Source organism: Sinocyclocheilus grahami, unplaced genomic scaffold (genome assembly GCF_001515645.1).
Source record: "Sinocyclocheilus grahami isolate Dianchi unplaced genomic scaffold, SAMN03320097.WGS_v1.1 scaffold378.1, whole genome shotgun sequence".
Classification (NCBI taxonomy): Eukaryota; Metazoa; Chordata; class Actinopteri; order Cypriniformes; family Cyprinidae; genus Sinocyclocheilus; species Sinocyclocheilus grahami.
In genome coordinates, this window is record NW_015505557.1 from 460,420 (window position 1) to 473,581 (window position 13,162).

General features: G+C 37.5%; 1 protein-coding gene across 1 annotated transcript; it reads left to right on the forward strand.

Moving 5' to 3' along the window:
• Window positions 1-6,738: 6,738 nt before the first annotated feature.
• On the forward strand, window positions 6,739-12,732 carry LOC107549670 (DBH-like monooxygenase protein 2 homolog). Its single transcript, XM_016230844.1, has 13 exons — window positions 6,739-7,008; window positions 7,836-7,982; window positions 8,443-8,595; window positions 8,908-8,991; window positions 9,080-9,232; window positions 9,541-9,643; window positions 9,739-9,905; window positions 9,991-10,079; window positions 10,222-10,318; window positions 11,066-11,125; window positions 12,158-12,288; window positions 12,381-12,489; window positions 12,592-12,732. The coding sequence occupies exons 1-13, from the start codon at window positions 6,742-6,744 to the stop codon at window positions 12,730-12,732; spliced, it is 1,701 nt and encodes a 566-aa protein (XP_016086330.1). The 5' UTR covers window positions 6,739-6,741.
• The last annotated feature ends 430 nt before the right edge of the window (window positions 12,733-13,162 follow it).

A 13,162-nucleotide genomic window follows, 5' to 3' on the forward strand; every position in this document is an offset into this window, starting at 1 on the left:
AGCAAAGGGTCTGAATACTTAGGACCATGTGATATTTCAGTTTTTCTTTTTTAATAAATCTGCAAAAATGTCAACAATTCTGTGTTTTTCTGTCAATATGGGGTGCTGTGTGTACATTAATGAGAAAAAAAAATTAACTTAAATGATTTTAGCAAATGGCTGCAATATAACAAAGAGTGAAAAATTTAAGGGGGTCTGAATACTTTCCGTACCCACTGTGTATATATATATATATATATATTATTCAAAATAATATGACACATAAAATGTATGTAGTGTATATAATACATAAACACATGACAAATATTTATCGTTATTATTATCATATTGTATAGGCCTAATAAACTAAGTATTAAAATACAGCATCCTATACTTAAACATATCGAATATACTCCAGACATTTAGGATCACATAAACTAATAATAAAAACAAAAATGCCTTATGTAAATAAAGTAGATATAAATACAAAAACAATGTTTCTGTTTTGTTTTGTTCAAGTAGATATTTAAGCTTTTGTGCCCATAAATGTTTTAATTTATGTCTGTGTCCGCTTTTTTAACTTTTGTCAAGTTCAATCTGAGCTGAAACGACAGATGTGTGAGTTTAGAGCGGCTTCTAGTGGAAATAAGTAGTATTTTAAAAATACATGACAGCGGTGAAAACACTGATCTAATTATAGTCATTATGGCCTTTAGAAAAATGTTTTTTTGAGGAGGTGGGGTAGTGCACAATAGGCCCCTGTGGCGCGGCCTAAGCTTTTGTCCTTAATGGCATTTTTTTCCTTACATTACTTTTACTTTTATACTTTAAGTAGTTTTGAAACCAGTACTTTTGCACTTTTACTTGAGTAAAAAGCTTGAGTTGATACTTCAACTTCTACAGAAGTCTTTTTAAACCCTAGTATCTATACTTCTACCTGAGTAATGAATGTGAATACTTTTGACACCAGTGATAATAATTATATTACGCGTTTGGAACGACATGATGAAGGTGAGTAATTAATGACAGAATTTTTATTTTTAGGTGAACTATCCCTTTAAGTGTATTTGAACTTCTCATATTCTCACCTGTTTGATATACAGATCATTTTGTCTCATTTTAAATGTTTTATAAAACCTGATGCCTGCTTAAATCTCACAGACACAGCCTCTGCCACTTTGCCCAATTTCCCACTGACAGGGTGCAGAATAACAGCTAATAATAATGGAACATTTTGTACAGGAGAAGCTGAAGGAACGGAACTTGGATGTCCTGACACCAAGCTTTAAGGTAAACTTTATTTATGTAATAAGAAAATGCACTTCTTTATATGTTCATTATAACCCATTGTGCTCTGGGTAAGCCCGTTTTCGTACATTCTTCTCTTCTTGTCTCTTTTGTTCTCTCTTTCTCTCTTTACAGATGAACAAATTGATAAAGAAACCCTCTTACTGCTTGATGAAAAATCACTTGAAGCAATGATACCAAAGATAGGCCTACGTCTGAAAGAGAGAGCTGCTTGTTGTGCGTGAAGAAATGCACATGGTGGGATATATCTGCTTTAAGTGCAAAAAGACTGTTGGGGCCAATGTTCGTTTTTTGTTTTCTCGCTTAAGGAGAATGCATAATGTACAGAGTTCATCGAGTTATTTTGAGTGTGGCCAAGCCAGGTGTCACAGGACATTTAATTAAGATCATTTAAGCAACATCTGCTCCAGCACCATGTAGAGGCAGCAGAATCCAGCCAGTCCAAACACTTGACAGCAGACCTCTGACTTCTCACAGTCAGCCTTTCGAGGAGGAAGATAATGCTGCCAAAGATAATGTTGCTAATGATATGAAATGGGATGCGTTAGAGCAGAACACTATCACAGACAGAGTGGCCTTGATTCTATCAAAGTTGATGGCAAAAACAATCTATGACTCTGTCTACTGTCAACTTTGAAGTTCAGCAAACATCCAGTCTGGTCTTCGATACTGTTATTGTGCTTTACAAAGACAGACAATGTCTTCCTTACAAAGAATTGGCCAAAGTGAGACTCCTGAAGGCCAACAGCTGAATCAGCAATTTGCAAATGCAGCTAAACCTTTGCAATTGCATTGCTTGGATACTGAACACAAGCTGGGTATCTAGTTCAGCCAGTGGAGCAACCTCTCCCTGGTGTCTCATACACCCAAGGGATTCACAGACATGGACTGTAAAACAGGTGGCAGTGCAGGATACTTTCCAAAGGTTTCCTTTATGTCCATTACTGAAACTCATTCTTGAGACTCCAGGGACAATGGAGAAGATAATGGAGTGGAAAGGGGAGCTTAATGACTCAAAAAGTGGCTAATCCACTAGGCTCCAAGAACTCAATCCATAAATTGGAATTCATCTATTTCACTCTTAAATGTGAGTCCCTTTCGAGTCTTGATTCTCCCTTTATAAGGCAGATGATGCCAAAACATATGGTATAGATGCTGTCCTGAAGTCAGTTGTTGATGATATCAGTGACCTGGAAACAAATGGTGTGGAAGTAGACACGGCTCACTCCAAAGGCACAATGAAGTTTTGGGTTGCCCGCATTTGTGGGGATAATTTGGGGCTAAATTCAATCCTTGGTTATACAGATAGTTCCTCTGGGAACAGTGCTTGTCACTGGTGCCATGTGAAGAAACAATTCATGCAAACACAAACAATGAAAGATCCTTCACTGCTTAAGAATAAGGATAGCCATCTTTCAGATCTGGTGCAAAGTAATCCAACAGAAACTGGCCTAAAAGACAGAGCATTTTGAAAAACCTGAAATACTTCCATGTGACAGAAAATTTATCCTCCTTGAAGGAGTTGGTGCATATTAAATTAAATTGGTATTAGGCTCTCTCATCTCACAGAAAGTAATAACCTTACACCAGAATAATTACCAAATCACAAGTTACGTTTATGACTTCTGTGACTATGCCAACAAACCATCCACAATCCAACCTCAAGAACTAAAAATGCCTGACAGTTTGATGAAGCAGACAGCAGCACAGATGTGGCTGTTAAGGTTACTTCCTTTGATGATTGCACATCTCATTCAAGAGGGAAACAAATACCGGGAGCTCTCGCTGCTTTTGTTGACCTGTATTGAATATATTTTTTCTCCAGCCTTAACAGAAGATGCAGTATTATTTCTCAGACATCTCATTGATGAGCACCACAGCCTTTTCCTAGAACTCTTCCTTGATAGACATCTAAAGCCAAAACATAATTTCATGCTGCATCATCCAGGTGCCATAAGGAGACTGGTTCTTCTGGTGCACTATTGGTCCATAGCATGTTTTTTTTTAAAAGGCTTTCCCATGTCACATGCAACTTCAGAAACCTTTTGTCTGAAAACATATTTGCACATGACAAAGACCTTGGTCCTGGTTGCACTACTCCACTTGCTTCCATTGAGGAATTTGATCAAGTCTGCCACAGATTTGAGCATACTCCATCATTGACTGAAGTGTTCGTACCCTCTTGGGTACACTATTTTGCATGCGGTGTCATTCCCACTACTGTCATTGATTCCATTGATGTTGACTCCATTGATGATTATCATCCGCTCCATGTAGTGAGGTCATACAAGGAAGGGGACAGCAATCCCTATGTGTCCTTTCGAACTTCCAAGGACCACGTTTTTTTATTTTTATTATTGATTGATTTTTGGACTGTTTACACACCTGTGCAGAATTTTGGAGATGCAAGCTTTTTTCCAGAAAGGAGGCAATCTTTAATTCATCATGTTTGTGTTTTACCATGCTTGGAGTAAGTATATGTAGAATATAGTACAATACTACACTATTCGCAAATAAAGCTGGCATCCAAGCACTATTATGTGTAGAATAAATGTCAGTATGAAAAACGCATGCCATATTGTAGCTTTATATTTGTTGCAAGAAATAAAACCATGTCAATGTACTGTAGGTAACCCTTTTTTCCATGCATTTTTGTAGGAGCCTCGACTAGAGGAGACCCAAAGTGGATCAACTTCCGGACCTCCTGTGGACCAACAACGTCAAGCAGAAAATCAGATGTCAGTGGAGGAAGTGCCAACATTTGTATGTGTTATTGTCTTTCTGTACTTCAAAGTGATTTACATAAAAGCATTTACATTTACATTTACAAAATTTAACAATGGTTTTACTAATTTATTCATTTATTTTATTTGTGTGTAGTATGTTCATGAGCAAAAACAAATCAACTGTCAAATGGAAAAGTAAAAGGAATTTGCACTAATGTTAAAGGGATAGTTCACCCCCCCCCCAAAAAAAATTAAATCTTTCATTAATTAATTACTTTCATGTTGTTCCAATCCCCTAAGACTTTTGTTCATCCTCAGAGCACAATTTAAAATATTTTAAATGAAATCCGAGAAGTTTCTGTCCCTCCATTGACAACCTAAGCAACTTTCACTTTGAAGGCCTATAAAGGTAGTGAAAACATCATGGAAGTAGTCCATGTTGCTCCAGTGGTTCAACTGGAATTTTTTGAAGCAGCAGAAATGTTTCTTGTGTGCCAAAAATACAAAAATAATGACTATATTCAAATTTCTTCACCCTAGAGAACAACCTACAATTTGCTAAATTTCAAGATCACTGCTTAGTCTTATTTGAAGTTATCCTAACAGGAGTAGAAGGGAAGATTTTTAAACATATTTCATAAATTAATTGTATTCTGAAGCACAGTATAAAAAGAGATTTTTGAAAAAGAACTGATCAAAATTAGAGAACACTTACAGATACCTCCAAGTTATTGGTGTTAATCTGGCACCTGGAGCTAATTTCCTTAATTATATGACAAACCCTATTTAACTGGCAGCATTCTTCGAATTTTCTCTGAGATTGCAAGATGGTGGGTGAAACCCTTAAGGTGACTGAAACCCTTTATTTAACAGCAGGCAGTCCAGATGAAGGCCAAAGGGATGACCTTTTCAGCCACTGCAAGAGAAGTTGGTCGTTTCAAATCTATGATTTCTAGAATATTGCAGCTTTACAATGACACTAATTCATTCAAGTCCCCCAGAGAGGCTGGTCATCCACATAAGATAAATGCATGAGAAGACAGGATAATGCGGAGACTCTCAATGGGGAATCGGTTCAACACTGCAGCTGGAATTGCTCAGCAGTTCAGCGCTGAACAGGATAAGGATCTGTCTCGGCACATTTAAGAGAAGTCGGACTGAATGCGCACTCTGCAGTGATGAATCCTCCCATCAGCAGAAAGAATCAAAAGGCTAGGCTCACCTTTGCCGAGGAGCATGTTGTGTGGAGAGAGGAGAACTGGTCCAAAGTTCACTTTAGTGATGAGAGCAAGTTTAATTTATTTGATTCAGATCATGGGAAACATTGTTCATCGTCAAACTGGGGAAAGACTGAACCCTGAGTGCATAAAGAAGTCAGTGAGAGGTAGAGGAGGAAGTGTCACGGCTGGGAGAATGTTTTCAGCAGTGGGTGTTGGGCATCTTATACAGATACATGGCAGGGTGAATGCAAATGTTTATCAGAACCTCTTTCAGCAACATGCAGTTCCTTCCCTGCAAGCGTCTACCAATCAGCCTGTAATTTTCATGTAAGACAATGCCCCCGTCACACTGCAAAACGGGAAAAGCTGTTCCTTGAAGCTAAGAACAATAATGAAATGGCCAGTCCAGAGTCCTGATCTAAACCCAACTGAAAATCTCTAGAAAATCCTTGGCGACAAAGTTATGGCTAAGAAACCCATACAGTCACTGAAATATGGAAGAGAATGGAATAAAAGTGGACCAAGATCACACCAGCGCAGTGTGAGAGAAGTCCTTGTGCTGAAGTCCTTCAAAGCAAGAGCCTCTACAATTCCTACTAATTTCGAACAGCAGTAAACCTCCAAAATTTTAGTTCTAATCTTCTTTCATGCTACAGTGGTTACAGTTCTCTAATTTTAATCTCTGTGTTTCCCACAAAATAAAAGTTTTTTGTTGAAATGCTTTGGTGATTTTGTCAAACATGTTAGTAGAACAGTGGTATATCCACAGCTAATATTCCCTCAAATTTTGAGCGATGAAGATTAACAATATTTCAGAAAAAAGTATTTATAAAAAGTATTTATAGATTGTTCTCTCATTTTGATCTCCACTATATATAGTTATTAATGAATAAATATTTATGCATATAGAGCCATCTAGAGGAAAACAGAGGTATTTCTTGAGCACTTTATGACCAATTATTCACACACACACACACACACACACACACACACACACACACACACACACACAGAGACCATAAGAGCTATCAGCAAACCAAGAGGACTCTTTAAAACTACAGGAAAAATCACACACACACACACACACACATTCCAGTTCTGACCTCTGCTCCTTTGCTTTGAAGTGAGCATACTGAAAGGGCAAAAATATAAATATTTATTTTAGCTTATGCTATTCTGTGCTTACTGTTCATCATAGCTCTAAAATAAATATTTGTTTAATAAAGATTAATTTCTGTGTAATGAAAAATACATGAAAAGTGCTTTTAAAAGTTGACCGCAATCTCTTTTGTGATGCCTTTATGTTCAGTGTTTCCAATAATACATCCCAAAGGAGTGATGTGGAACCTGATTCACCAGAGAGGAGTGATAGGAGGAGAACTGAGACTCAGGTGAGGGGGGGTTACAGACAGCTTACAGGGCTGTTAAAGTGACTACAGAGCAGTTTCACGTCCACTGCCTTCTCAAACATCTTACAAAGACAGTTTGTCAGATTTTGTAAAGGAAACATGGGCACATTATCTCTTGTCCTGCTCTTGCTTTCAGTCCAGTGGTCCTGGGCTCAGGAAGACCCTCTTCTGCCTTTCTCTGAACACCTGGACCCCGAGCACAAGGTGCGGCTGAAGTGGGGATTTGATGAGATCCAGGGCACCATCTTGTTCGAGCTCACTGTCAACACCAGCGGCTGGGTCGGTTTTGGCTTCAGCCCCAAAGGAGGAATGACTGGAGCTGATATCGTCATTGGAGGAGTCGGACCTGAAGGCAGATACTTCACGGTAAAGTCAGACTGTGTCTGATAACAGTCAAAGTCACTTACAGTGGAATTATAACTAAATGCTACCTTGGAATTATAAGGTCCTATCTGCGTTCTGAGCGGTTTTGAGATATTGAGCTCAAAGTTTTTGCACTCTATATACTTTGTAGTCTATAGTCCCAAAATGTACAACTACACAACACACACACACACACACACACACACACACACACAGAACATCACATAATGTAAATAAGTATCACAGAATAAGAATGTGAATAACTCAATTTTAACAAAAATGTCAGAAAGAACCTTATAATTCCAAGGTGACGTAATTTTAAATTCTTTTGATATTATGTTCTTTATGGTCTTGACTCAGATTCATATTTCCAATTTAGTTTATATTTTATATTATTCTTATATTTGGGTTTCTTAGTCTTTCACATCCTCAAGACAGAGATTGATAACTGTCACTTACAGTGGAGTTAGAAATAATTTTAGATTCTTATGATTTTTAAAAATATTTTTTCATTCATATATGCATTTCATATATTAGTTCATTAGTTCAATGAGTATCTAATATGAATTCTTATATTTGTTTTTTTTCAGCAGCTCTAAGCTGGGATACTTTATTTGTCTGATATAATTCAAAGTCTGCTTGTGTATTAGACTAATAAATGAGATGTTCTAAAATATGTAAATTTTACAAGGTATTCTTGTGTCTTGAACTATTGAGATTCAAAATGTTAAACTGATAGTCCAGTTTAACTGGATTGGGAACTGTACATCAAAAACACCTATTGCCATGCACACGTACATGCTTCATTTCTCTTTCTTTTCCATGTTCAGGACCGTCATGCTGTGGGAAAATCAATGCCTGTGGTTGACCAGCAACAGAACTACAAACTCCTGTCTCTGATCGAGTCTGATGGGAAAACAGTCATGAAGTTTCAGAGGTTAATCGGATCCTGTGATGAAAATGACTTGCCCATCACTGTGAGCCTGCTTAACCATTGTCTTTTATATTCAATACAAAGGGAAAGTAGTTCAACACCAGCAATATAATCCTCCCCTTTCATTGTTTGTAAGATGTCGTTTTATCCAGAAAACAATGATGGTGGAACTATGGCATATATAATACCAGCTATGTAAAGGAATCCACACAATGTTAGGTCCACTGGGATCAGGGCATTTCTGAGAACTCCCCTCTCTGAACAAACTGCTGATCTTGTTTGTCAAGGAGCTCTCAACTGCACATCAAAAACCCTCCTTAAACTGAAAACATGGACTGTCTTTTTGAACTTAAAACCTCTGAAATTCCAGATCAAAAATGAGTTCTCAATGGCCACATACACACTGCAAACTTTTATGAGTGACAGCAACATTTTAGCTGCAGTGTGCATGTGGTTAATTTTTGTTTATTTTATTTTATTTTATAAGTGTTTTTATTTATCAGAATCTCCCCATGAAGCTGATCTATGCGTATGGACAGAATGATGACATCACGTACCACAGCACCCGAAGGGGCACGAAGGAGCTGAACCTGTTGAAGTACATGCCTCGGGTCAACCCTCCAAACAGCAACTTTTTTGACATAACTATGGTCAATGTAAGAAAGATTTTTACTTTGTTGTTTTGCTGTTCTGTCTGTAAACCCAAGAATGAAGTTCAAAAGAACAGCATTTATTTGAAACAGAAAAATATTTTGTAACATTTTAAATGTCTTTTCTGTCACTTTTGGTCAATTTAATGTGTCCATGTTGAATTAAGGATTAATTTATTTTTTAAAAAAATTACTGACCCCATACTAGTGTACCTCATAGTGGTTTGCATATATTATATTATAGGTTGATCTCCTTAAAGTGCTAATGAGCTTTTACATATGAACTTTACATGTTGATTACATTAACAATCATTTCAGTTCACTGTACCAGCCAAACAAACCCACTATCACTGCAAGATCATGAGAGCCCCGACATTTGATCGCAAACAGCACATTTATCGCGTAAGTGAGTCTATGAACTTCACACAAATGATCTGTCCAGCTATCTGTCAGTCATGGTTCATCTTTGACTTACTTTCATTATGTCCAGATTGAGCCGGTGATCACAAACTTTGACCTCGTGCATCATCTGCTGCTGTACCGCTGCCCTCTGACTGTGACGGAGCCGTTTGAGGCGGAGTGTTTTACTGGGGTGGATGGAGAGTGTATGGAGACCGTGGCTGTGTGGGGAGTTGGTGGAGGGGTTAGTCTCACCTGTGACGTTTTAAGGCATTTTTAATGTGAGGGGGAAAAAATTAAGCCATTACGTACTTGAATGAACTGTTAACCACTGCGACCAGATTACGGATCCGTGAATCGGATCACTTTGATTATTAAGCGAGTCATTCAGACCAGGTAAACAGATTCAACTAGTTGATTAAAAGAATGATTATTTTTCAGCTTTTATTAACAACGGTAATTATTGAAATACTATTCATGTGTAAACTTTCTTAATGAGATAAAATTACTGATTGAACCTTTAAGTAACCTTTGAATTATATGTTTTTAAAGGCGTTTGAATTCCCTGAAGTGGCAGGACTTCCAATTGGAGGAAATGTTGGTGATTATTTCTACAGGCTTGAAGTGCATTACAACAACCTCAATAAAAGTGCAGGTCAGTCAGCAGCGGGTTACAATGTAAAATATCACACTGTAATGCATATTTCAGGTCTTTTGATGTGATAAAACAATACTTTCTTCCCTGCACAGATCGAGTTGATAACTCAGGTCTGCGATTCTATTACACATCTGAACTCCGTCAGCATGATGCAGCTGTTTTGGGGACAGGGCTTGTTATAGCTCCTTGGTACGCCATCCCACCCAAAGCCAAATCCTTCCTCACGTACGGCATGTGTGACACTGCTTATATTCCAGAGGTTTGTGTGTATGTTGATCTACTCACACTCTCACGATCAGATCCAGCAGACGACTGGATGATCTGTTGTGTTCTGTGCTCTACAGGTTCTGGAGACGCCACATGATCTTCAGGTGTTCTCTGTGATGCTGCACACACACTTGGCTGGACGGAAGGTGCGAGTCGGTCACTTCAGGTAAATGTTTTTGACCAATGACTGACTTAAAGAAATAATTCACTTGATATAATAATCTGTAGGCTTTTCTTTCTTCTGTTATTCATAAGTTACTGTAATTAATTACGTTACTTTTTATTTTTTTTATTTTTTACCTCTTCAGAGGAGGTAAACAGATCGATTTTCTAGCTGTGGATGAAAACTATGATTTTGAATATCAAGAAGTGACAAATTTGGGCAAAACTAAGACAGTGAAGTTGGTAAGTGTTAAAAGGTTTGAAAAAGATACCATGCTATACACTGAACAAAATTATAAACGCAATACTTTTGTTTTGCACAATCATTTTTCATGAGCTGAACTCAAAGATCTAAGACTTTTTCTATGTACACAAAAGGCCTATTTCTCTCAAATATTGTTCACAAATCTGTCTAAATCAGTGTTAGTGAGCACTTCTCCTTTGCCGAGATAATCCATCCACCTCACAGGTGTGGCATATCAAGATGCTGATTAGACAGCATGATTATTGCACAGGTGTGCCTTAAGCTGGCCACAATAAAAGGCCACTCTAAAATGTGCAGATTTCTCTCAAATATTGTTCACAAATCTGTCTAAATCTGTGTTAGTGAGCACTTCTCCTTTGCCGAGATAATCCATCCACAGCCATTGAAGAGGAGTGGACCAACATTCCACAGGCCACAGTCAACAACCTGATCAACTCTATGCGAAGGAGATGTGTTGCACTGCGTAAGGCAAATGGTGGTCACACCAAATACTGACTGGTTTTCGAACCCCCCCGGACCCCCCAATACAGTAAAAAGGCCTTTTGTGTACATAGAAAAAGTCTTAGATCTTTGAGTTCAGCTCATGAAAAATGGGGGCAAAAACAAGTGTTGCGTTTATAATTTTGTTCAGTGTATATACATAAACACACACACACACATATATATATATATTAGTATATAATTATTGGCAATAAATGAAATAAAGCAACTTTTTGGTCTTTCAGGGTGACAAATTACTGGTGGAGTGCACCTATAATACTGAAAACCGCAGCACACTCACATGGGTTGGTACATTTACACAGAGGTTCATATTGTCTTTTCTACAATAGCATGTATCTTCAAATTTCACTGGTTTTCATTATCTTAAAATCCAGATTATATTAAAAGTCAGAGCCTGGTGGGTGCACATATGTTTTCATATGTTCCAGAAATGTGTATGAGTTTTAATCATATTTATGAGATTTCCTGATCCTGTTTCTCACACTTTTCCTATAGTTTCCTTTTGGCTATCCAGTAAAAACATAGAACAGCCATAAAGTATAGCGTGCTGCAGTGAAGTAATTTTGTAGGACAAACTGGAAGTTGGTATCACCCAGGTTCCCTTGACTAAAACTCAATAGGATTTTTTCCATTGACTTTTGGATTATTGAAGAAAATAAGATCTGTAGCTAACAAAAGTTTAGGATTCTTACAAGCTTTGTTTCTTCATGATACTTTTCACAAATGAACACAACATTCATTCATTTCTAAGCCTAAATACAGTCGCCAGAAATAAAAAGCTAATGTAGGCTATAAAAGAACTACACCATGGTCACATTAACATTACTGCCATTACGCTTCTGACAACTCTTTCAGTCTTTATTTAAAAAACGTTAGAATAGTTTGCAAAAGCATGTTTATAAACACAGCGAGGCTGTAAAAATTGACTTTTGGAATAGATGAGTTTACCTGTTCACCATTCAATGTCCCAGACGATCTCTGTAGTACCATTTAGCCACTTGTTAGTTACTGCCTTTTTCAAGACAAAAGCTTTAAAAAAAATGACAAAGGTGTATTACTGATGTATTTTACGTTGTAGAATAAAACATGAAAATATCTTGAGCTCGTGTTAACCAGAGACCTCATATCAGGCATTTAACCAAAAACCCATTCAAAAAACCCACTGACATCAGGACGATGGAACTGGAAGTGCTAAAATGCCGGTTTCTGGGATTGGCCAACAAAAATACATCATCCCTGCAGCACTCTATTTGTGTAATACTTAAAACACAGAAGCAGGATTATAGATGTGTAAAACTCCCTTTATCTGCGCACAGGGGGGGCTCTCAACTTCAGATGAGATGTGTTTGGCCTTCCTCTTCTACTATCCAGCGATGAATCTGAGCAGCTGTATAAGCCTCCCTAATGCAGCTACTTTAATATCTGAGATGGGAGCAAACGATACTGCGTAATTTAATTTAAAACACTGATTGTTTTAATGAGTTTCCCTTTTAATATTTGTCCTGATGATAATGCAGCTTTTATTTGTTAACTTTGCAGTAATTGGGTCAATATGATGTTCATGAAGACTTGGAATGACACGTCTATCAATCAATACCAACAAACACTGAAGAGAATCGACCAGCTCGTCGTGGTCACAAACTCAAATGTAAGTGTCCACTCTTCCACAATATGAAGCTTTCAAACGTAACTGCTTCTGCTCGGACTACAGCTGTGTTTACCTGATGCTCTTTTGCATGTGTATTTCCAGAACAACGGATCACACAATAAAGGGACACTTCCTGACCTCAGTGTCATCCCGTCTGCACCCTGCATGAGCGGCTGTGCCACAAAAAGTCTTGCTTTGCTATCGCTGCTCCTCTGTTTGGTAGTGCAGTGGGCATCCTTATGAAACATTAATGCAAAATGCTACTGATGTAACCTATTTTTCTTTCATTTTCTGATTAAATGTCAATAATTTTAACAGAGCAAAACTCCTGGATCATATGGACGGTTTTGACAGCAACCTGAAAACCAGAAAAACAAAAATTGAGCAAAATACACTCTAAAAAATGCTGGGTTGTTTCAACCCAACTTTGGGTCAAATATGGACTAACCCAACTTTTGGGTTAAAAATTTAATGTAAAAATTTAACCCAACTGTTGGGTTAGTCCATATTTGACCCAAAGTTGGATTGAAACAACCCAGCATTTTTTAGAGTGTACCATTTTCGTGGTAATGCAATGTTTGATTTTAAAATGGGTTTCAAAGGATGAATTTTGAGATTTAAAGTTTTCAGTTGATATATAATTTCTGATGATTTCTAAAGTGTGATAGAGAAA

Excerpts from the sequence above, each read along its gene's own strand:
- LOC107549670 (XM_016230844.1), top strand. The coding sequence starts at position 6,742 with ATGGGCACATTATCTCTTGTCCTGCTCTTGCTTTCAGTCCAGTGGTCC. Across the intron at positions 7,009-7,835 it reads CTGAAGGCAGATACTTCACG|GACCGTCATGCTGTGGGAAA; the intron begins GTAAAGTCAGAC and ends TTCCATGTTCAG. Across the intron at positions 9,906-9,990 it reads ACACTGCTTATATTCCAGAG|GTTCTGGAGACGCCACATGA; the intron begins GTTTGTGTGTAT and ends TGTGCTCTACAG.